Genomic DNA, 24,756 nt, shown 5'->3' on the forward strand with positions numbered 1-24,756 from the left:
CCACTTGCTCGTTGGCTGCACAACCCGGACAATGAAGACTCCATCCACAGATAGTCCAGCTGATCTGAAGACAATTCGGGGAGGCTCAGGTAGATCTGTTTGCCTCTCCAGAAACATCCCACTGTCAGTTGTTCTACTCCCTGATTGAGGGAACACTCGGCACGGATGCACTGGCACACAGCTGGCCGCTGGGCCTGTGCAAGAATGCATTTCCACCAGTGAGCCTTCTCGCACAGACACTGTGAAAGATTAGGGAGGACAAGGAGCAGGTCCTGCTTTTGGCACCCTACTGGCCCACTCTGACCTGGTTCCCAGAACTAATGCTCCTCGTGACAGCCCCATCCTGGCAGATTTCTCTGAGGAAGGATCTCAGAGAGGGGGCACCCTGTGGCACCTGCATCTGGACCTCTGGAAACTGTATGTCTGGTCCCTGGATGGGACGCAGACGTTCTAGGTGATCTATCCCAAGGAATGGTAGACACCATTACTTCGATGAGAACCCAGTCCACGAGACATGCTTACGCCTTGAAGTGAAACCTATTCGTCTAATGGTGTTGCTCCGAGAGGACAGAGAGGACCCCAGGAGATGCCAGATCAGAGTCGTGCTGTCCTTCTTGCAGCAAGGGTCGGAGCGAAGGCTGTCTCCCTCCCACCTAAAGTCTACGTGGCTGCTATTGCTGCACACCATGGCCCCATAGAGGGGAAGTCGGTGGGGAAGCATGACCTGGTCATCAGGTTCCTCAGGAGGCGAGAAGGCTAAATCCGCCCAGTCCCCCTCCATACCCTCTTGGGACCTCTTTCTAGTGTTTAGAGCAGAGGTCTGAGGTTCCTGGAGGGCCACAGTTTGCAGAGTTTAGCTTACCAGCTCCAACTCACACTTGGTTGGAGTTTCTAGTAATTCTAAATACCTTGATTAGCTGGATCAGGTGTGTTTGTTTAATGTTGGAGCAAAAATCTGCAGAGCTGTGGCCCTCCAGGAATCGAGTCTGAGACCACTGGCTTAGAGCACTACAGCAGGACCCATTTGAGCCTTTGCAATCAGTTGAGCTGAAGTTCCTATCAATAAAAACCCTGCACCTGTTTGCATTGGCCTCCATCAAGAGGGTAGGGGACCCTGCACACATTTTTCAGTCAATGAATCGTGCCTAGAGTTCAGGCCGGCTGACTCAGGCCCCGGCCCAGCTACATCCCCAAAGTTCCCACCGCTTCCTTCAGGGACCAGGTGGTGAGCCTGCAAGTGCTGCCCCCGGAGGAGGGCGGCACCCTAAGATGGTGCATGGACCGGACCTCAGACCAGCTCTTTTCTCCTGTGTTCTCACCTCAAATAGGTAGAAGCACTAATTGGTTCCAGCTCGAGTCGGCTTGCTAAAACCGCTCCAATGTGTCCATACAGTAGACCCTGTTGAGCTCCTCCATCCCCTCGGCAGCCAGACATAGCAGGGTCTCCGGCGCCAGACCCACACTCAATGAATCCATGAGAACCGGTACAGGGCTGGGATCCATATGAGAGATCTAAGTGGATCCTATAGCCTCAGAGCCTGTGTTTCCCCGGCAGACCATTTGCCATTCCAAGAAGGTTACAATTACCTCCAATCTTCCATATGTTCCTGAAAAATTTTGTAGCGACAAGCTGAGGAAAACTTTAAAAATGTACTTATTTTACAGCTATTAATGACACATTTTATTGAGCATATGTTTCATAGTTTCAACAATTAAATTAATGATCATTAGTAATATTTCAGAAAATACTAATACACCTTAAGCAATTAATTTATGGCCATGCAGATGGTGAGAATACACAGTGTACACACACAAACACACACACATATAAACCCACTGTGTTTAAGGATAACTTGGCATATTAGCTAAATCATATAGTGTTGGGTAATAACTGATAAGGCCACATGTAATCTGGATTACATAATCAGATTACACCTACTTTTCTATAGAAAAAAAAAAGAAAATGAAGAAACTGGGGAAAACAGGTAAAATCATGACAAGTAACTTTAAATGTTAAAATCTGTTTAAGGCTTATTACCTTAGTTTCTTTAGTTTGTTTGTCAGAGAGCAGGGCTTTGGCTATTTGAGCTGCATTTGTGATGTTGTGGGGTGTTAGCCGTTCTGGTATGGATGTGAGGATCTGGGTACTGGAGGCTAATTTCTGTTTTTCTTTCACAGTAGCTCCAGAAACCTTGATTTAAAAAAAAAAAAAAGGAAGGAAAAAGGGGATAAAAATCTGTTGTGAAATCAGACTGTCTCTGTATTCCTCTGAGGAAAATTTAAGATTACCCCATCTCCCATTACATACCTCACCATTAATGCTGTCTAGTGTCAAACTACAATTTAGAATATTTGGAAAATCAAATAAGTGAGTATTTCTGTTACAGAGGGCTGAAGCCTGGTGCATGCCAGCTGGAAATAAATAAATAAACAAACAAACAAATATTAGTTAAATGACAATATACGGAAAGTACATTGTTATAAAAAGGAAACTAGTAATGACACTTAAGTACCATTTGTTGTTCCTGGTGGACATCGCTCTTCAGAGGAAGCAAACTGGCCTAAGAAAGTTTCTGGAAAGTTGAATGGGCTAGCTTTTGTGGGGTTTTGTTTAGGGCAAAAATTTGCTGTTAAAAAAAAAACAAAAACAAAAAAAAAAAAACTTTAGTAACCTTGAGATATTTTAAGATTATTCATTTTATATAGTAGTCAACATCTGAAGTGGATCAAACTTTCATCAAAGTTGTCCTAACAACACTTTGATAAACATTTTTGATCCACTTCAAATGTTGACTACTGTACACTGTACAATATTTTCAATGGGTGTTTACAAATGTTGCAGATAGCTCCAGTCCAATTATCTTTGCAGATGCATTCCCCTTGTTGTAAGGTACCCCCATTTTGACACACCAGACGTGGTACGGTCAGTGTTGTGGAGAGGGGGCTAATTGTTGTGATACTGTTTGGTACGGTTACTGTTGTGTGGAGGGGGCTAATTGTTGTGATGCTGTTCGGTTTGGTCACTGTTGTGGAGAGGGGGCTGATCGTTGTGATGCTGTTGTTGTTTGTGTTGTTGGCGCTCACTGAATGATTTAGACACCAAGTCTTCTCCAAAATAGCTGTTGACAGAGACAAAACATCAGGTAAAAGTATCCAATTGTGACCACTTCCATTTAGTCTTGCTAAATCTGGTCCAACTTGACAACTTATATTTCAGCCAATAACCAACACCTTAGGAAAGCCCAGTCTGACTTAAGCCACATTCACATCACCAACAATACGTAGCGATTAATTTCAACATGATCCAGTTATATGAGTAGTGTTGGGAAAACTTACTTTTAAAAGTAATCCATTAGAACATTGTGTTATGCCATAAAAAGTAACTAACTGTGCTATTTAGTTACTTTTTATGGAAAGTAATGCATTACATTACTTTTGCATTACCTTTTGTCCCCTGAGATGGGCTTGCTTATTTATTTTTAATAACAGAAAACAGAAGTTATATTTTTGGCAACTCTAAAGGTTCTTTCACATTAAAAGTGAAATCAATAAGCCACAGTGTGAAGGTAGTGCCTCTGCCTTTGCCTTTGCACATCACTTCCAGTTTCTCTTAACATGGACAGCAAAGGTGTCAGTCAGTAAATGGGAAAATAAAGTAACTGCCGTTACTTATTTGAAAAAAAAAAAAAGTAATGCGTTATTTCGTTAGTCACTTGAAAATGTAATCTGATGACGTAACTCGCATGAATATAATAAAATAATGCATGGAAAAGAAAGTGTCAGATTCATACATTGATAGTTTTTGTTGATTACATGATGGAATGAGCAGTTAAATACTGATGTAGTCCATACTAAAAGTGTTTCCTGTGGATAATATTAATTATTAAGAAAGGAGATTTTTTTCATCAGTATGAGCAGGTCTAATAAAGCAATAAGCCCCAAGATGTTTACGGTGAATTTGTAACCGTTGTTAAGCATGTGAACTACGTGCCTTATCTGATGCAGATCACATAAAAACACATTGGAACTGTTGTCCTGTGCTGTGTTATTTATTTACTTTTATTAACTACTTTTTTATTTACTATTATTAACTTTTTATATTTCCTCACACACATACATCTGCTTAAGTTTAAGCTGAGTACTTTTTTTTTTATATTTGAACACTCTTTGGTGCTGCTCATATGGCAGTCAAAACCACATTTTTTATTTCAATTAATGTACTATATTTTAGTTTGAAAATATTTTGTATTTTCAGGAGATTTTATGGTACTGAATTTTATTTATGAAATAGTTATAATCTATTTATTACCTATTAACCACTATGAGCATAGACCTGAAAATGAAATTTCCAACTTTCCAACTTAAGTTTCCCTAGAGGGCACTGCATCCCATAACTCTGCCAAGGAACCAATTACGGACTCCTCATGTTTCCATTAAGAGGGCAATTTAAGTTGCACACTCTCACACACACATTGCTGAGTATTGTTTGTTTAACCATTTGGAGTTTCTGTGTTTTCCCGTGTTTTCATAGTTCCTTGTTTTCTTGCCGTGCATATATATATATATATATATATACAGGTGCATCATAGATTCATTACATGTAGGGTAAAATATTTCTAAAGTTTTTGTGTTTGTTTTAATTTTGATGATTAGAGCTTACAGCTCATGAAAGTCAAAAAAAAAAGTATCTTAAAATAGTAGAATATTTCCTGAGATCAACCAAAAAATGGATCTGCAAAAAAGAAAAGTTCAAGTTTTTTGAAGTATGTTCATTAATGCACTCAATACTTGGTCAGCAGCACATATTACAGCAAATGACTTGCTCCTAGCACAAATTGCAGCATCAGTGAAATGTGGCAGCGATCAGCCTGTGGCACTGCTGAGGCACTATTGAGCCCTCAGATCGCCTGTGTATTGTTGGATCGACTGTTTCTCATCTTTCTCTTGAAAGTATCCCATAGATTCTCAGTGGTGTTCAGGTCAGGCATGTTGGCTGGCCAATAAAGCACAGTAACATCATGGTCAGCAAACCACTTGGAAGTGGTTTTTGCACTGTGGGTAGGTGCTAAAGTCCTGCTGGAAAAGGAAATCAGCATCTCCATCAAGCTTGTCAGCTCCAAAATCTCCTGGTAGATGGCTGCATTGACTTTGCACTTGATAAAACACAATGGACCAACACCAGCAGATGTCACGGCACCCCAAATCATCACTGACTTCAGAAACTTCACATTGGACTTCAAGCAGCTTGGATTCTGTGCCTCTCCAGTCTTCCTCCAGACTCTGGGATCATGATTTCAACATGAAATGCAAAATTTACTTTTATCTGAAAAGAGGACTTTGGACCAGTCCAGTTCTTTTTCTCTTTAACACAGGTAAGACACTTCTGACTGTAACTCCAACTTCATTTTACTCCTTGTGAACCTCTCCCAAGTGTTTGAATCTGCTTTATTTGACAGTATTCTCAAGCTTGTGGTCATCCCTGTTGCTTGTGCACCTTTGCCTACCCAATTTCTTCCTTCCAGTCAACTTTGCATTTAATATGCTTTGATACAGTGTGACGAGTCGGCTGCCTCCCCCCTAATTATCATCGTCACCCCGTCCGTAATCGCCGCCCTTCACCAGGCTCCCGATGGGAGTGGGTGTGCGAGAGAGGAGGGGCGCTGAAACATCCAGGTCTGGATGAGGCACACCTGACGTGAATGAAGCCTCATTACCGCCTCTGTTAAAATGCCGAGTGCGCCTCTCCTCAGGAGACTGGTCTCTTACCCGTGCATGCACGCTGGTGTCCTCGTGGGTCCAGGAAGGGAGCGTAGAGGGACTGAGCGCCGCCGATATGATAGACGAGCTGCCGGACCCGCAGTCCGGACGTGAAGCCGCACCCAGGCGGCTGCGGGCCAGGATGCCGGCCCGATTTACCCGCCTCAGGGGGCGCCGTAACGAAAGGTGGATGAAGCCGCTGAAGGAAGCCGCTACCCCTCGTGCCGCGGACCCTGGAGGGGAGTGAGTGCGGCCGCCGGACTCCGCCCCTTACCTGGACCCTTCCCTTCTGAACACTGCCCCTCCTTCACGGAACCCCTGCACGTCGAGGACACCAGATTCCCTATTTATTTTGGACACGTTTATTCCCCCCTTTTTGACACTTTTGTTTATTGTTTAATAAAAGCCTCTCCGAGGCCTGACACCACGCCCACTGTGTCTGTCGTTTTGCTCCTCCCGTCACAACAGCACTCTATAAACAGCCACCCCTTTCAGTAATGACCTTCTGTGAGTTACTCTCTTTGTGGAGGGTGTCAATGATTGTCTTCTGGACCATTGCAATATCAGCAGTCTTCCCGATTAGTGTGATTTCAAAGAACAAGAGATACCCCAAATTTATACTGTAGGGATGGACATTTAATGAAACTCAAATGTAAATATTATTTAATATTTTGAGAGACTGAATTTTTGACTTTCATGAGCTGTACGTTCTAATCATCAAAATTAAAACCAAAAAACTTTTGAAATGTTTTACTTTACATGTAATGAATCTAGAATATATAAAAGTTTTTTTTTTAAAATAAGTTAAAAATGAACACATCTGCAGATAAATTAAATTCAGAAAGTATTTTATATTACAGAATTGGCTTGAATACATACGTGGGACAGATCAGAAACAGCTCAAGGTAGTAACTTTGCATAATTGATTTTTGCACCATGTACACAAATATGTTACACAAAAACATTTCTCTTTGTGCCATTTGTTTTTATTTGTTTATACTGTTTGGTATGGACCATTATGTAGTCAAATTAGTTTTGGAGAGCAGAGCACATCACTTTTTGACTTTCTCTATTTTTGTCCACTTCAGGGTTCAGTCTCTCTCTCTCTCTCTCTCTCTCTCTCTCTCTGTCTATCTATCTATCTATCTATCTATCTATCTGTCTGTCTGTGTCTATACATACTTCCATACAAACTTCTTTCAGTAATAGATTTATGTATGGTTAAATAAAAGTTCAGAGATATTATCCAAAGATTTTTAACATTTTGGCATGCTTTTTCCACCCATATATAATGTTGATATGACAGCTAGTAACATATGGTAACACATGGTTGCACAGCACTGTCATATGCAAACGACAGTATGGAAATTAACCCAGAAAAAAAAAAAAAAACAATTAGGAATGCAAGCTGTGCAAACAGGATAAAAAGAGAAATAAAACATATACGTGTCTTGCAGTATTGTACGAACTACTTAGATAAAGCACCAAAAATCTGCTGTATGAAAGAGAAACAATAACCTGACCATTTTTAAATAATAATGACAAATTATCCCAGATAGCACACATACGTCTGCAAGTTGTCTATTAAAGATCTCTTGATCTGGAAAGCATCTGCTGTGTACAAACGTCTGGCAGACATCTGTAAGATGTCAGTTTTACATACATTATAAATCATAAACATCTTAAAGACATCTAATAGACGTCTATTTGACATCTGATAGGAAACGTCTAATAGATGTATTACAGATGAGCAAACTTTGTCTTGCAGATGTAAATGCAGACGTCAAATAGACGTCTCAGAGATGTACATGTGCTATCAGGGATTGTAGTTCAATTTTTTTATGACAAAATATACTCATTATTAATTAGAACATACTTATAACTTTATTAAAATTTTGTTTTACTCCTGGTATTATTTACTACAGTCCATTTTCCAATAAAATGCTATATTTCAAAAGTAAATAATAATAATAATAGTAATTCAATGTGTTACTTGCAGTTTGTGTAATTACTTGAGAAAGTTACTAGCAGTTTCTGAGTGAAAACTGATTCAAAATAAATCCTACACCAGATTTTATACCTTACCTGAGGTAAAGATTAAGAGCAGCAGACGGTAGTCCATTTCACATGTACTAGATATGACATTTGTAAAACTAACTACTAACTACTCTTGTTCTGGTTTATAAAGCAGAGGTGGAGCTGGATCATTGCCGGAGTGGGAAGTCCATCAGTCATGAAAACAGTCATCCATTTACAATGAAACTTACAGAACTAAAAAGACAACAGCATTACACAGTGATAGTATATTACGTATTACTAGGTGTCATTCACACACAGCACATAGCTGGACAAAATAATGTGAAGATCCATTATTTGGGGATTAGTATCACTTTGTAGGATACAGTGCAATTTTGCTATTATATTAGTATATTATATTAGTATAATACTTTAAATTCCCTTTGCAGTAAATAACTGTAATAACCATTGCATCATGGAAATTTTCTGTGAGGCTTACTGTATTTTTTTAAATTGCTGTATACTACTGTATTTGCTGTAACGGCCCCTTTGGTGGCATTCTTTACCACCGGGACACGCCCCCTCAGCCAGACTGAGTGGCAAAAGAGCCTTCAGCAAAAAATGGATTTAATAGGGAAGATGCGAAACGCAAGCAAAACAAACGATAATCAGTTTAAACTAAAGGTTGCTGAACTTGATATAATGTTCGTAACAACTTAACACATATCCAGTGGTCAATAGATATTGATGCAGCCAGGAACACGTATATGTGTCTGATTTTGACCCCGGGGAAAATAAATAAAGCAAATTTGCCTGTGAACTCATTTTGTAAATACAAAATAGGCATGTCTAAACCCTGGTGAGCACTTATATCAGTGTTATATATATCGTCATATCGTCCAGTTAAAAAAAACGTATATAGTTTTTGTCAGAGTTTATTTAAAAACATCCAGTTATGCAGATTTTAAGATAGTAAATATTTAGTTGATGACTTGCCAATACAATGTACTATAATACAATATATAAGATATGATTTTACTGCACAATTCAACATATTAACAAGTGATGAAGGATTTTGTACTTGAGTGCTACTTTAAGGTTAACCCTGCCTGAATTAAACATTTCAAAAGGATTAACAGTTAGTTAGAATTTTAGAAAAGTAAGGTAACACTTTATTTTATGGTCTCTTAGTTGCTTATTAGCATGCATATTGCTAGAATATTAGCCATTTATTAGTACTAATTAAGCACATATTAACTTATTCTACATGACCTTATTCTACATCCCTAATCCTACCCAATACCTAAACTTAACAACTACCTTACTAACTATTATTAAGCAGCAAATTAGCAGTTTATTGAGGGAAAAGTCGTAGTTAATAGTGAATAAGTGTTCCCTATTCTAAAGTGTTACCAAAAGGAATCAATTTGGATTAATTTGTTTGTTTGTTTTTTTCAGATTTAACAATTGTCTAGTCCTTTCCTTAGTTTACAGTAGCCAAACCAGTTAAAGCTGTTGGAGAGCTAATCATTTTGCATGAATTCGGCTATATTCCCCCACATCAGCTCTCACTATCTTTGATCACAGGCAAGTGATTTCATCCAGGAACTGCCAGAGAAAGCGGATTCCACCGCTTACCTGAAATGTGTGTGTCTCACTTCCCCCATCTCAGCATCAGACATTGATTTGAATCAAAGCAGAACAAAAAGAGGAAATACATATCCAATGTACAGGTATGTACTGAATGCAAATTACAATGAATTACAGTTTATGCATCTTCTAGGTATCACAAATGTATTTTCTTGAAAATGGTTCCCCCTGGTGGAGATGCTCTTCTAACTATTACAGAAACTCTACCAAGATCCCATGAACTTAAAATAACACAGGATTATGAAGTTCATTCATTTCAAAATCCATCAATTTTAATTTGGTAAAGAATACATAAGATGTGTATTCCTTTCAAAATCAGTTTTAATTTACATGTCAAGATTACATTGAAAATAAATTTAGACCCAACAGTCTACACGTCATTTCATCAATGTTTAACATTTGTCAACAGTCAATTAGTAAAAAAGTAATGAGTCAAACTCTAAAGATTGGTGTGTTTACAGTACATTTATATTATTTTACAATAGAGCACATCATATTATCAACAACGCAAAACATTAATGACAAAAAAACTGGCGGCTAAACCTGACGTGTCAAGCTTTGTTCAGACAGGCAGTGAAAATCAGACTGGCATATCCATCTCAAATACTTTTATTTTGTTAGTGTGTTAACAAAGCTAAATCTATTGTTTTGTTGTTTATAGGAATCAGATTTCAAGCTATTTCTATCAGAATTTGAGAAACAGCACTTTTTTTGTATATCCTCAAAAGGGACAGTTCACCCAAAAATACAAATTTGCTAAAATTTTACTCACCAACAGGTCATGCAAGATCTGGATGAGTTTTTTTTCATTTGGGAACAGATTTGGAGAAATTTAGCATTACATCACTTGCTCACCAATGGATCCTCTGCAGTGAATGGGTGCCATCAGAATGAGAGTCCAAACAGCTGATAAAAACATCACAATAATCCACAAGTAGTCCACACCACACCAATCCTCAGTTAACATCCTGTGGAGTGAAAAGCTTTGGTTTTGTAAAAAACAAATCCATCATTAAGATGTTTTTAACTTCTAAAATATGTCTTCTATTTTAGAAGTCATCACATCTGAATTAGAAGAGAAATATCCACAGATTAAACAAAAAAAAAAATAATGCTTTAAACAAACATGCCTGTAAGAGGACAATAGGGGATGGACTTTTTTTTTTTTTTTTTTTTTTGGAAGAATCATGCCATTAATTATGGACTCATATTTTGTTCAGAAGCAACAGTTCACAGTTAAAATGGGTTACAATCATGCGTCTTTTCACTTTACAAGATATTAATTGATGGACTGGAGTGGTGTGGATTATTGTGATGTTTTTTCAGCTGCACCCATTCACTGCAGAGAATTGGATTGGTGAGCAAATGATGTAAAGCTAAATTTCTCCAAATCTGTTCCCATGAAGAAACAAACTCTCATCTTGATCTTGGATGGCCTTAAGTTGGCTAAATATTCAGCATTTTTTTTTTTTTTTTTTTAACTATTCCTATGAACTATGTGACATTCATTAGTTATTGAATAGTACTTATACTTTTGGAATAAGCAGATTATATTGCATAACCTGAAAAATGTGTCAACATTTAGTCCTAAAGAGTGGAAATTAAAACCAAATCAGATTTGTGTGCAGTGTGAACAAAGCCCAAGAAGTTCCTAATGACATGAGCATAGAATATAAAATTGAGCTGCCAACTCAACACTGAATCTGGATACAATTGTACAAACACCAAGAGTGTTCTTAAATGATCTGACTCAAGTTGATATTCCTCCTTGTCTTCATCACTGCTGAGGTGAAGGCCACACTCTCACCAACGATCTACAGCACCTAAAAAAGCAGAGTTTTTAGAAGGTGGTTTGTATATTGTATTTATTTAGATATTGTGATATATGTATTATTATTATTACCTTTTCCTGTCAGTGATCTGTGGATATGTAGCTTTCTTTGCTTTCTTGCTTGTTATTTTTCCATAAATAAAATGATTTCTTGTGAAGGCCTATTTCTGGTGCATGCAGAGAGTTGAGAATAGCTGGATTTGAGTTTAAAAAAGGCCTCAGAGCAAATAAAATGAATATCTGAACACCCTTTGGAAATGGAGAAAACTTGTAATGAATACAGAAGCACTGACAATTTCATTCATAGTCCATTATAAGCTTTTTGTGCATTTTTATGCAATGTGCATTAACTCACCTGTGTTGTGTTTAGGAGACAGAAAACAACACTGAGAATTAATTTGAGAGTTTTTTCATGGGTGATGAGCAAAATGTAGCCTATGACCCAAGACAAGCCGAGCATCACTGCCAGAGAAAAACTACTCAAAATCTTCTTCTTCAAAGGAGTTTTACGTGATCTACAGAGCAACAGTGTGTTATTGGTGGAATATATTCTCATAAATCCACTTTGGTTGACAACTGATAACATTTTCTGGCACTTACCTGTTTAAGTTGGGGTCGGTCTTGCAGATGTTGTACAAGAAGTGCAGCAGTATTGCTGTGCTTGAGATCAGCATGATCAGTAAAGGAAGTACGAATCCCCAAAACATGGGTTTCTTAAAATCAAACCTTTGTTTAGTGTCCACTGAAGCCAGCCAGCAACTGTAGCAAACAAGAGTGACAACTAAACCATTACATTTCCAAAATCAGTGTAATAACAAAATAAAATAGTGAAGTTAAAAATGAAGTTAAAAGTTAAAACTATTTGCTTACAACTCTTCTTGACGATAACCCAAAGGCTCATCCACACGGTAAGTGGAAGCCAATGAGATACCGACAATAACAGCAGGCAAACCTAAAAAAGAAAAGCTTTATAGACATTGATGGCATTGCATATTGGAGACATTTTTTCATGGTTAAGGTTTAGTCATATGTTTGTTGTGCAATTAATACCCAGGATGTAGGGGTGGGCGTACTAAGCAGTAGTCTTACAAATGTTGAATGATAACAATACAGATTGTGAATATAATGGACATTTACTTAAAATAATTGTGTAAGTAGTAAAACAATATAAACGATATACACATTTTTAGCCTATATAAAAATGACTAAAATTCAAGTCCAGTAAGATTTTAAAACAAGCGGTTGATTCATAAATTCGTATGACCTTCATGCTGTGGAAATATAAATGGAAGACAGAAGACAATTCTGGCTGTATTAGAAATGTTGTTTATTGTCCCCCCCTTTAACTTTATATATTGCTTAAACCCATACGGTTTATTGCCAAACTTTACCAAGAAGTTGGTCATAAATTAAACAATACATCAGTGTTTTGTGCATGTTCAATGTCTCCTACCCCATCCAACAGCCATGGAGACTTTTGGAAACCATCGAGGTGTTCCAGATACTGAGCTTTGGAAGAGCATGTACACATTAATGCCGTACAGAGTGTTCCAAGTGAATGTAGCCAACAGGAAATACTGAAGCAGAGCTGTAACTGCTGTACAGGGTCCCTCATCTGGGTACTTGTGGTGGTCAGACTCAGGAACTATATTCTCCCCAGACACCCTTGTTACATTCTCATTCTTATGTTGGATGGGGTTGTTTATGCCAAAGACGAAGAGAAGGTAGAAAACTGTCATGCTTAAGCAGACGTTCACCACTAGCAGAGTAGGATTGCCTCCTCTTGACTTCCTGTGGTATGTGTATGAATATATATAAAAAGTGCTTCACCACTGCAGAAAGCTGTATGCTTAACAGTGCTAACTTTTACCTGGTTATGATTTGGTACAATGCTGTGGCACACAGTCCCAACACAGACAGAGCACAGCCAGTGATGCTGATCCAATGCAAAGCTTCAGAATAGTTATAGTTCATATTATATGCCTGCAGAAAATGACACCTGCATTAAATTCTAGTGAAAATGGACTTTAAATCACAGCATCATAGACTCTACTGATCAATTTAACTTAAATATAAATGGTATTTACAAACTGATGTAAATATAGCTTACCATCAGAATAGCAAAGTTTGCTTTTTGCTTATTTTTACAGCTGCAACCTGCACATTCCTGAGGAGCTGTCATTTTTAGTGCAACCGTCTGTGGTCCAGTCCTTTTTAGCGTAATTCCAGGACACACACGCAAAGTCATTGAGGGACATTGTGCGATCAGCCTAAAAGTTCAACAGTGTGTTAACTTATCAACACCATACTTGTACCAACCTCTGTCAATGTATCTGATAATGAGGAACATCACAGTATAGTTCTGTACACTCTTAAAGGGGTCATGAAATGCAGTTTCAGATTTTTTTTTTGTTGTTTTTGTTTTGTTTCTCAATGTTAGTTTATAAAATTTGAAAGCTTTTCTACACCAAAAAGGTTCAATGTTTGTAAAAATTATAATTTTCCATCCTCATGGAACAAAAAGGGAACTGAAAGGGACTGGCTAACTTTATAGCACTCATTAAACAGACTGAGGGAAACTAGGTGACACAATGAAAACACAATGAAACACAGACACAGCATACATGTTACTGTATGCTCCCTCTTGAAAAGGTGCATCCTTGTGCCATACAAACTTTATCCAGCTGAGGAGGGAGGGCGGGGGCTCTGGAGAAGGGCAAAGAACTGAATAAAGGAGGAGTGGATGGTAGGAGCAGCCAATGGGAAGCCAGGAGCAGAGACCAGCCAGAATGAGGCCGAAGGACCTAGTCGAGAGAGGAAGTAGCCATGGTGGAAACTTGGCAGAGAGACAGCCAACGAAGATGTAGCTTCTGGAGAATGGAGACCCACTGGAGCTGATGAGCCAAAGAGCCCATGCAGCATTAATGGCACTGGAGACTAAAGTGGAGCTGTGACAATGAGCATGCATGTCTGCGGTGGGCTCAGGCTCAGGCAACTCTCTTATGCAGGTCATCGGTGGCGGATGGCTGGTCTGTGAATGTGGAGTGGGGTTGGTGGTGTAAACTTGGCAGATGACACCCTGGAGACAACCGACCCAGGTGGAGCTGAGGCAGATCCACACTTGGTGGTGTAGAAGATGCAGAGGGACTGAAGGATACAAGTGGAGGTGGGCTGAGGAACTGGCTGTTAGAGGAGCCACAGGAAACACTGGAGATACAGGGACACTGGGTATCACCTCCCTAAACCAGTAGAAAAAAATTCTCCCTAAAAATGTCTTCCAAAGTATCCTCCAGAGGCCTTATCTATTACATTCACAGTGGTGGGACAGTGGGCAGTCCTTCCTTCCATCCCTTCAAACACCACTAATACTCCCGACAATCCACAATGTTGCTGGCTCGCACACCTGGTCAGACTTCTCGTTGGGCTTGGGCACTGGGGCAATGGTTGGCTCAGTCCTCATTACTGGCTTGTTCATCCAGCAGGCTCTGTGTCTGCGGTGGGCTCAGGAAACTCAATTGTGCAGGGGGTGGATGGCTGGTCTCTGGATGTGGAGTGGGGTTGGTGTGGTCCTAAGCAAGGCCAAAATGGGGCAGCAACTTGAGCAAAGCTTATTTCCCACTGAGAATCACTGGATACCTTAGCTCAATTGTGGGCCCTGTGTCTCACCTCCCAAAAAGCAAAAAGGTGTATCACCAGATACTCATTCAGGGGTATGGTTAAGGTTAGTAACGGCCCAATGAGGGCAAGCAATTTTTTCTACCGAGCAATGTTATACTGTGGAATGCAGAAACTATAGTGCCCGATTAATGACAGCAACTTTTTTGAGCAAGGGCTGAGAATGTATTTTACAGATGGAAATTTGTTGCCCATTCTCAATGAGAAAGTGCCCAAGCAACATGGCTCAAAAAGTTGCCCCATGTATCATCACCTTGGTAAAATACACAGAGCGAGAAGTCCAGGTGTCTGGCATGCAAGATGAAGAAAGTCCAGAGTGTAATCTTCCAGGAAGGCCCATTGAAATGGGGTGAAGAATAAAACAAACCAAAATACTACAAATAATTATGCTATATTTGGTCTGGTGTTCTGTCACACATGGTTTTTATATAAATTGAACAAAGGTTCTAAGAGCTAATGCTCTTTAGGAAGTCTTTGCAGGTGCAGTTTCTTTACATCCACTGACAAAACAAGTTTGATGTTCTTACACTACATCTTCCTGTAACAGCATAATGCTATCATGATTGATGGACAAACATGAGTTGTTCAGAACACACCTCCTTGATTCACTGACAAAAATGCCTTTAATGTTCTTCAATCCAGGCATTTTAGAAGGATAGGTTCATATTTTAAACTGGGTAGCAAGTTTTGAGTTCTAAAACTTGCAGTATGTGTTTATTGTAGAGCAGAGTTCCTCAAATCTGGCACTTGAGATCCACTTTCCTGAAGAGATGAGCTCTAACTTTGATCAGACTCTGCAGGAAAGTGGACCTCGTGGACAAGACTTGAGGATCCCTGTTGTAGAGCAACCACCTATAATAAATATGCAAATAAGAAGATTTTGATTCTCTTTATTTCGCACCCCCTTTAAAAACAAAGTTTCTTTATTAGCTTTGATGGTTCCATGAAAAACCTTTAACATCAATTGAATCTTTCCATTCCACAAAAGTTTTTTTATGGTGGAAAAAAAGTTCTTTAGATTTGTAAAATATTATTCACATCTCATATATGCAAATATAAAGAACATTTTGATTCTCCATTTCAAGACCCCTTTAAGGTTCTTTATTGACATTGGTGGTTCCTTGAAGAAGGTTCCTTTTATATGGTGTAAAAAGGTTCTTTAGATTTTTAAAACACTCTTCACATTTCACATTGCATACTTTCTGTGCTGAGAGAGAAGTGTGATGTTGGACTAGCTGCTTACCGATGATGTGACTGTAAAATGAAACTGAACAATTCCAGGATATTCTTGAAGATTAGCAGATATCACTCTTCTCTTGGTATCCAGAGAAGGTTTAAAGCTTTTTGACTGGAAGAACTGATCATTATCATAGAGGACAAACCCAATATTTTTATTAAAACCTACAGAAAGAGTGAGATTGCTTTTAAAATGATCACTCTCAACAGATCATTTCATGTAGAATAATTATAAAGTACAAGAAGAGAAGTAGCATAATGGAGAATCCAGCTTTACCTTCACTGAATGTGACATTCATTTGAAGGTCAACTCTTTCTATGGGAATGTCAGCCACTGTTGTATACAGTTTTATTCTGTCAGGTGAAAAGTTCTTCCCTGGAAAAATTTAGATAAGTATGTATTTTAGAAACACGCCAACAGTCCAAAATGATATTTAACTCCTTACAGTACACTACTGATTATAAGTTTGGAATCATTACAAAATATTCTCTTATGCTCACTAAGTCTGCATTATTTGATCAAAAATACAATGAAAATAGTAATATTGTGAAATATTATTACAATTTAAAATAGATGTTTTCTATTTAAATATATATTAAAGTGTAATTTATTCATGTGATGCAAAGCTGAATTTTCAGCATCATTACTCCAGTCTTTAGTATCACACATTTCTGATTATTATAAATGTTGAAAACTGTTGTGCTGTTGAATATTATTGTGAACACTTCAAACACTTGCCTTTAAAAGCAGTTAATTGCACTTGTTGGATCGGCTTTGTTGATTGGCCTGCTCCTTCAGTGTCTGCACTGCCATATTCGGTTGCACCAACAATGGATTTGGTTCCTCATGCAGAGACACTTCCTGTAGAGTCTGTGTTAGTCTGAACAAACAATCCAAAGTCAGACAAAAATACAGTGCTTATGATTTTACATCATATACTGTAAGATGGTACTGTATGTCAGTGGCAGTGAGTGTGAAAAGTTTTGTTACTCAGAAATTGCAGTATTGTTGACAGAAGAGAATATCTCACGACTTGCGTTCAGGAGCTGACTGACTGTAGCGACTACTGATACTGTGATATCCTGCACAACAAAGAAACAAAAACAACTTCTCACAACATTTCTGGATAGTATTCAGTATTACATGACATTGTGTAGAGCATTTCATGCTGAACCTGGATTAGTCAATTTAGTATATCTGTTAATAGTATAGTCAAATTTTAGTAGGTCTGTCTATAGTATATCTGTCTATTTCATGTGAAGTTCGAAAGATTTGACACTGACATGCAATGTTTACACTGCGTGTGGAAAAGACAACATGCAAATGATGAAAAAAATAATCATGTATACAAGAGTGAAGAGAGAATGGAAAAAGACATAAACAAGAAATAAATAAAAATGATTTGCTATGTTTTTAGCCTGATCATTTAATTTTAAAAATGGACTCTAATAATGAGTACACCCACTCTGAAACTTAATAAACTCAGCAATTACTCTTTGCCCTCCTGAAAGTTATAAAATAAAACAAACTACATTTCTTCTGGTGCAAGTTAAAGACAATTTTTGACCAGCTAGTGAGTGTTGAAGCAAAACATTTGGAAGAAAACTTGGAAGAGGAATGACAAATCATTATTTAATGTGGGAAATAAGCCAGAAGTAACACAGGAATTCAAAAACAATGTACTTGTTACAAGGTCACTGAAAAAAATCAGATCCACCAATGGTAATGATCAGTGATTTTGTATTTATTTATTTTTTATTTTCTTTTATTTATTTATTATTTATTTATTTATTTATTGGCTGCAAAAGAGCAGAGAAATAGCAAGCAAATGTCTCAGGGCCAGCAAAAACTATGAAAACACTTTTTCATCTCACGTAATAAAACATTTACAAAATATAGACTTCCAGGAGTCCATACTCTGGTTTTATGAGACCAAGTTGATAATTATGAATTTAACAGCATTCTGAAATGTTATGTTGTTGCTAGAGGAGGAGTATAGTCAGTAGTGTCATGTTTCACAGTGATGTTCAGTGGTAGTAAAGCTCTTATGTAGGGATGTATGAGTGCTGAAGGTGTGAGGGAGGTGTGCTTTATCAATGGCTATGTGTACATGGACACTTTTTGCTTCCATCAGAATGAATTCATTCTGATTGATTAATCCGAACATAGTGTTTACATGAATACTAAATAAAGTGATCAGGTTGATGTGCATTTATATGTCAAAAGCTTCTGATTGGATTTAATCATGAACACACTGCATGAATATACAGAGTGTATTATATCTGCTTCGAACCTAATTAGGCAACGAAAACTCAAGATCTTCACAGTTTAATGTCACAAAGGGCTTCAGACTGCCCAAATTTGTTGATCTGTTTAAATCTCTAGGAGGAATTTGTTTAAAAAACACCTGAAAATGGGTAAAATGACAAGTAACTTTAAATGTTAATATTTGTTTAAGGTTTATTACCGTAATATGTGCAGTTTGTTGGTCAGAGAGCAGGGCACTGGCTATTTGAGCTGCATTTGTGATGTTGTGGGGTGTTAGCCGTTCTGGTATGGATGTGAGGATCTGGGTACTGGAGGCTAAATTCTGTTTTTCTTCCACAGTAGCTCCAGAAACCTTGATATAAAGAAAAAGAAAAGAAAAAGGGGGGAAAATCTGTGATGAAATCAGACTGTTTCTGTATTCATCTGAGGAAAATGTAAGAATAAGTATGATAACACTTTATTTTGATAGTCCACTTTAGACATTCTACTAACAGTAAGTAACTTTGCAACTGCATGTCAACTAGTCATTAGAGTCTTAGTAGACTGTCTGCTTAATATCTTCTAACACTCGTCTAAACTTTGCATGTATATGTTAACTTATTACTAACCCTAAACCTAACCTAACAGTCTGCTCTTAGTAGACATGTAGTTGCAAATGAATGAGAATTAGTTGATATGTAGTTGCAAAGTTACTTATAGTTAGTAGAATGTCTAAAGTGGACTATCAAAATAAAGTGTAACCTAAGTAAGATTTATATGACTAAATATTACAATCATTGGGCATATACTACATACCTGTGCATTAATGGTGTCCAGTGTCCAACTACAATTTAGAATATTTGGAGGATCAAATAAGTGAGTATTTCTATTACAGAGGGCTGAAGCCCGGTGCATGCCAGCTGGAAATAAACAAACAAATAAATAACTATTAGTTAAATGACAAGATATGGAAAGTACATTGAAAGGAACCTATGGAAAGTATATTGTTATAAAAAGGGAACTAGTAAAGAGACTTAAATACCATTTGTTGTGTTTGGTTCACATTGCTCTTTAGAGGAAGCAAACTGGCCTAAGACAGTTTTAGGAAAGGTGAATGGTGTGGGCTTTTGTTCAGGGCAGGAATTTGCTGTTAAAAAAAAAAAAAAAAAAAAAAAAAAAACACCTTTAGTAACCTTAAAACATTTTACAAAATTATTCAGTCTATATATCATGCAATATTTTCAGTGGGTTTTTACAAATGTTGCAGACAGCTCCAGTCCAATTTTCATTGCAGATGCATTGCCCTTGTAGTAAGATACCCCCGTTTTGACACACCAGACTTGGTACGGTCACTGTTGTGTTGAGGGGGCTGATTGTTGTGTTGCTGTTCGGTACAATCACTGTTTTGTTGAGGGGGCTGACTGTTGTGATGCTGTTCGTTGTGGTCTCTGTTGTGTGGAGGGGGCTGATTGTTGTGATGCTGTTCGGTTCGGTCACTGTTGTGTGGAGGGGGCTGATTGTTGTGATGCTGTTTGGTTCGGTCACTGTTGTGTGGAGGGGGCTGATTGTTGTGATGCTGTTCGGTTCAGTCACTGTTGTGGAGAGGGGGCTGATTGTTGTGATGCTGTTCGTTGTGGTCTCTGTTGTGTGGAGGGAGCTGATTGTTGTGTCGCTGTTCGGTTCGGTCACTGTTGTGGAGAGGGGGTTGATTGTTGTGATATTGTTGTCGTCTGTGTTGTTGGCGCTCAATGAATTATTTAGACACCAAGTCTTCTCCAAAACAGCTGTTGACAGAAACAAAACATCAGGTAAAAGAATCCAATTTTGATCACTTGCCTTTAGTCTTGCTAAATCTGGTCCACCTTGACAACTTATAGAACCAACACCAAAAGCAAAGGCTGACTAAAGCCACATTCACATCACCAACAATATGTAGCGATTAATTTCAACAAGATCCAATTATATGAGAAGTGTTGGGAAAAGTTACTTTTGAAAGTAACTGTGGTGGGACGAGTAAATGACAGACATAGTGGGTGTGACGTCAGGCCTCAGAGAGGCTTTTATTAAACATAAAATTAAAAAAAGCATCCAAAAAGGGGTAAATGAAGAGTCCAAAATAAACAGGGGATCTGGTGTCCTCGTCGTGCTGGGGGTTCCGTGAAGGAGGGGCAGTGTTCGGAAGGGAAGGGTCCAGGTAAGGAGCGGAGTCCGGCAGCGACACGCGCTCCCCTCTGAGGTCTGTGGTGCGAGGGGTGGCGGCTTCATCGAGCTGCTTTGTCCACCTTGGCCTAAGGCACTTCCTGGAGATTGAACAGCCCAACACGCTGGTTCACGTCCAGACCGCGGGTCCAGCAGCTCGTCAATTTGGCGGCGCTCGTTCCCTTGACGCTCCCTTCCTGGACCCACGAGGACACCAGCGTGCATGCACGCGGTTTCAACAGCGGTGGTGATGAGGCTTCATTCACGTCAGGTGTGCCTCATCACACACCGCCAGACCTGCCTGTTTAGGCACCCCTCCTCTCTCACACACCCACTTCTGTCGGGAGCCTGGTGAAGGGTGGCGATTAGAAGACGGGATGATGATGATAATTAGGGGGAAGGCAGCCGACTCGTCACATCCCCCCCAACCAACATCCCCGTCCTCAGGCCGCCACCCACACGGGAGTCCTCAGCCAGGCTCCAGCGGTCAGAGTGGGCAGGGAATCCTCTCCAGACAACTCCCTCTCACAACGCACCGGACCAGGGACAGAGAAACCAGAATTTAGTCGACAGCCTCAACCAACCGCAGGGTAAGTGGTAATAAATGAAACATCACTTACCCCTTTGGCGGCTGGGAGGCCATCACGTCGTTTCTCCATCCTGGTCCGAGTTTTCATCAACTTCTTTTGCAAGGAGAGGTAATGATGTTATCAGGTGTTTCCCAACTGTGTTGTCTAAGCTCTGCCCTGCCCACATTCTCCACCAGTGTGGTGGGATGAGCAAATGTCACAAATGATTTGCGCGAACATAGATGGATATATGTAGATTGGGAGGCAAATTCCATTCACAAACAAATGTAATCCACTGCATCTTCAGCGGCTCAGATGTCGGGAGTAAATGATGACCACTACGTTCATCATTAGATTCAGCAATACAACACACCAATCTCTCAATCTGAGATATTCTTGTCTAACTTACATGCTCCAGCATCGAAACAATGGAGGTCGGACTGTTACAGCTGATTTAGGGTGGGTCTAAGGCGTAAGGCGCTCATGTCAATCAACTATTGTGGGAGCAGCCTCTGTCGGTGTGACGCCACACCGACAGGCATCTGAGAACGGCTCGATTTTAAAAAGGGGATATTATTTTTACAGATTAATTAAAAACCACTGCATGGATTTTTATCATTATAGGGTAGATGTGTACATGCACTGCCAACACCCATTAATGTTCAAACAACATGTAAAAGTGAACTTTGCATCCAATGACCCCTTTAAGCATGTGAAGCATGTGCCTTATCTGATGCAGATCAAATAAAAACACATACTGGAACTGTTCTCCTGTGCTGTGTTATTTATTTACTTTTTAACACAATGCATTGTATTTCCACACATACATACATCTGCTTAATTCTCAGCTGAGTACTCTTTTATAGTTTAACACTCTGGTGTAGTCAAAACCATTTTTTTTTTTTTTTTTTTAAATTAATGCACTATATTTTTGTTCAAAAATATTTTGTATTTTTAGAAGATTTTATGGTACTGAGTTATATTTATGAAATAGTTATGATCTATTTATTACCTGTTAACCACATTTTTAACATAGACCTGAAAATGAAATTTCCAACTTAAACTTTAATTGTGTTCACAACTTCCCATAACTCTGCCTTAGAACCAATTACGGACTCCTGACATTTCCATTAGAAGGACTATTTAAGTTGCACACTCATTCACACACATTGCTGAGTATTGTTTGTTTCTACACTCTGGGTTAAGGCTGGGTTAAAACAACCCAATTTGGGTTATTTTGGTAACACAACACTGGGTCAAATATGGACAAACCCAGCGTTGGGTCAAATCTTTGAACCAACATGCTGGGTTGTTTTAATTAACTCAAATATTGAATTAAAATTGCTACTGCTGTCTTAAAATGAACCAAAAATAGGATGGAAATTAAAAAGCAGACACAGAATTACTAGAGGCAACAGTAATAATCAAAACGTGAACATTTTTTAATAAGTGAAAACACCCATGGACAAAAATATAAGACAAATTGAGCTATGCAGCATAGTTTTTCAATTTTGCATACATATAAACTCATTTAACAAGCATTTTAGAAATAAAAATATAACATTTAAAAAAATATTTTAATTCAAGTTTATTAAACGGTTCTCTTTTATCCTTTTTAACCGAAATGTGCCGAATCTCGTGCTGGTGTGTCGCTCAAATCTGAGACGGCAATGGGGCTGCTATTCCCCGGGGAAACTGCGAACTTCAGACCGCCACCTCGCATTTCACTCGTAGCTGAAAGTTAACGTGCCTGAATTTGTAACCTGTCAATAAACAAACAGTGCAGTTTTGAGAACGTATTTTAAAATCCAAATTAATTAGAAACAGTATTATAATGATTAAAATCAGTTTATGTTATGCAAGGCTAGGCATTTCCATCATACAAAACTACAGTTGCTGACACATTTCGCTGACTGACATCTCGTCTGTATGTTGCAGTGTGTGAAATAAAATAATTTACAGCAAAATAAAAACTTTATAGATGGAATAAAACGTATACAAACCTTAATTTCACAGAAGAAGCCCATTAAATCGGCAGCTCTGAGGACTCCCTCCTGAGGAGAATGAAAAGCCCGCGCTCCGACTGTAACCCAACAGCTGAGTTAAAGTGCCTACGCTGGGTTATTTCGTAGGAGGGAGGGGAGGGTGTATAGTTTCAGCGGTCAGTGAGATTGATAGATAGATAGACAGACAGACAGACTGATTGATTGATTGATTGATTGACAGACAGACAGACAGACTGATTGATTGATTGATTGACTGACTGACTGACTGATAGATAGATAGATAGATAGATAGATAGATAGATAGATAGATAGATAGATAGATAGAGGTTTCTCAAACAAAATCTGCAGATAAATCAAATTAAAAAAAAAAAAAAGTCATATTACAGAATTGGCTTGAATACATTAGGTTATACCAAAAGTCATTTCTGTGGGACAGAAATTGCATATTTATTTTTTTCATCGTGTACACAGATGTATTGCACAAAAACATTTGCTTGTATTTGTTTATATTGTTTGGTATTGAACATTAGTCAAATTATTTAGGGAGAGCAGAGCACAGCACTTTTTGACTTTCTCAGTTTGTGTAAATCCACTGCAAGCTTCAGTCAATCAATTAATCTATCTATCTATCTATCTATCTATCTATCTGTCTGTCTGTCTGTCTGTCTGTCTATACATAAACCATACATGAACCTATTACTTCTTTCAGTAATAGGTTGATGTATGGTTAGATAAAAGTTATTATCCAAGAGATATTATCCAAGGATTTGTTACATTTTGCCACATTTTTTCCACCCATATAATGTTAATATGACAGCTAGTAACATAATGGTTGCACAGCACTGTCATATGCAAATACCAGTATGGAAATTACCCCAGAAAAACAAACAATTAGGGATGCAAGATATGCAAACAGGATAAAAAGAGAAATAAAACATATGAAGTGTCTTGCAATACTGTACAAACTACTCCAAAAATCTACATTATGAAAAAGAAACAAAAACCAGGCAGTTTTTAAATAATAATGATGACAAATAATTGTTTAAAATATACTCATGATTAATTATAATTAATATACTCAAAGCTTCATTAAGATGTGGTTTTATTCTTCTTATCAATTGTTTATTGCATTTTTAAGAAAATTCTATTTTTTACTTAAACGTTTATATTTTTTAATTCAATGTGTTACTTGCAGCTTCTTTGCAATTATTTGAAAAAAAATGATAACCCTGAGTTTCAAAATGAATACAACACCAGATTTTACACCTTACCTGAGGTAGCGATTAAGAGCAGCAGACAGTAGTCCATTTCACATGTATTAGATATGACATTTGTAAAACTAACTACTAACTACTCTTGTTACTGTCTGGTTTATAAAGCAGAGGTGGAGCTGGATCATTGCTGGAGTGGGAAGTCCATCAGTCATGGAAACATCTATCCATTTACAATCCAACTAATGTTAATGAGAAACTAAAAAGACAACAGCATTACACAATGATAGTATATTACATATTACTAGGTGTTATTCACACACAGCACATAGCTGGACAAAATAATGTAAAGATCCAT

General features: G+C 38.3%; 1 protein-coding gene across 1 annotated transcript; it reads right to left on the reverse strand.

Annotated features, from left to right (window-relative positions):
- Positions 1-16,485: 16,485 nt before the first annotated feature.
- LOC127154051 (mucin-3B-like) lies at positions 16,486-24,546 on the reverse strand. Its single transcript, XM_051095442.1, has 8 exons — positions 24,459-24,546; positions 19,670-20,197; positions 19,456-19,560; positions 19,230-19,333; positions 18,634-18,786; positions 17,157-17,248; positions 16,905-17,046; positions 16,486-16,541 (listed from the first exon to the last, which is right to left on the reverse strand). Exons 1-7 carry the CDS (start codon positions 24,493-24,495, stop codon positions 16,917-16,919), a joined length of 1,149 nt encoding a protein of 382 aa, XP_050951399.1. The 5' UTR covers positions 24,496-24,546; the 3' UTR covers positions 16,486-16,541; positions 16,905-16,916.
- Between the last annotated feature and the right edge of the window lie 210 nt (positions 24,547-24,756).

This window comes from Labeo rohita, chromosome 22, assembly GCF_022985175.1.
Source record: "Labeo rohita strain BAU-BD-2019 chromosome 22, IGBB_LRoh.1.0, whole genome shotgun sequence".
NCBI lineage: Eukaryota > Metazoa > Chordata > Actinopteri > Cypriniformes > Cyprinidae > Labeo > Labeo rohita.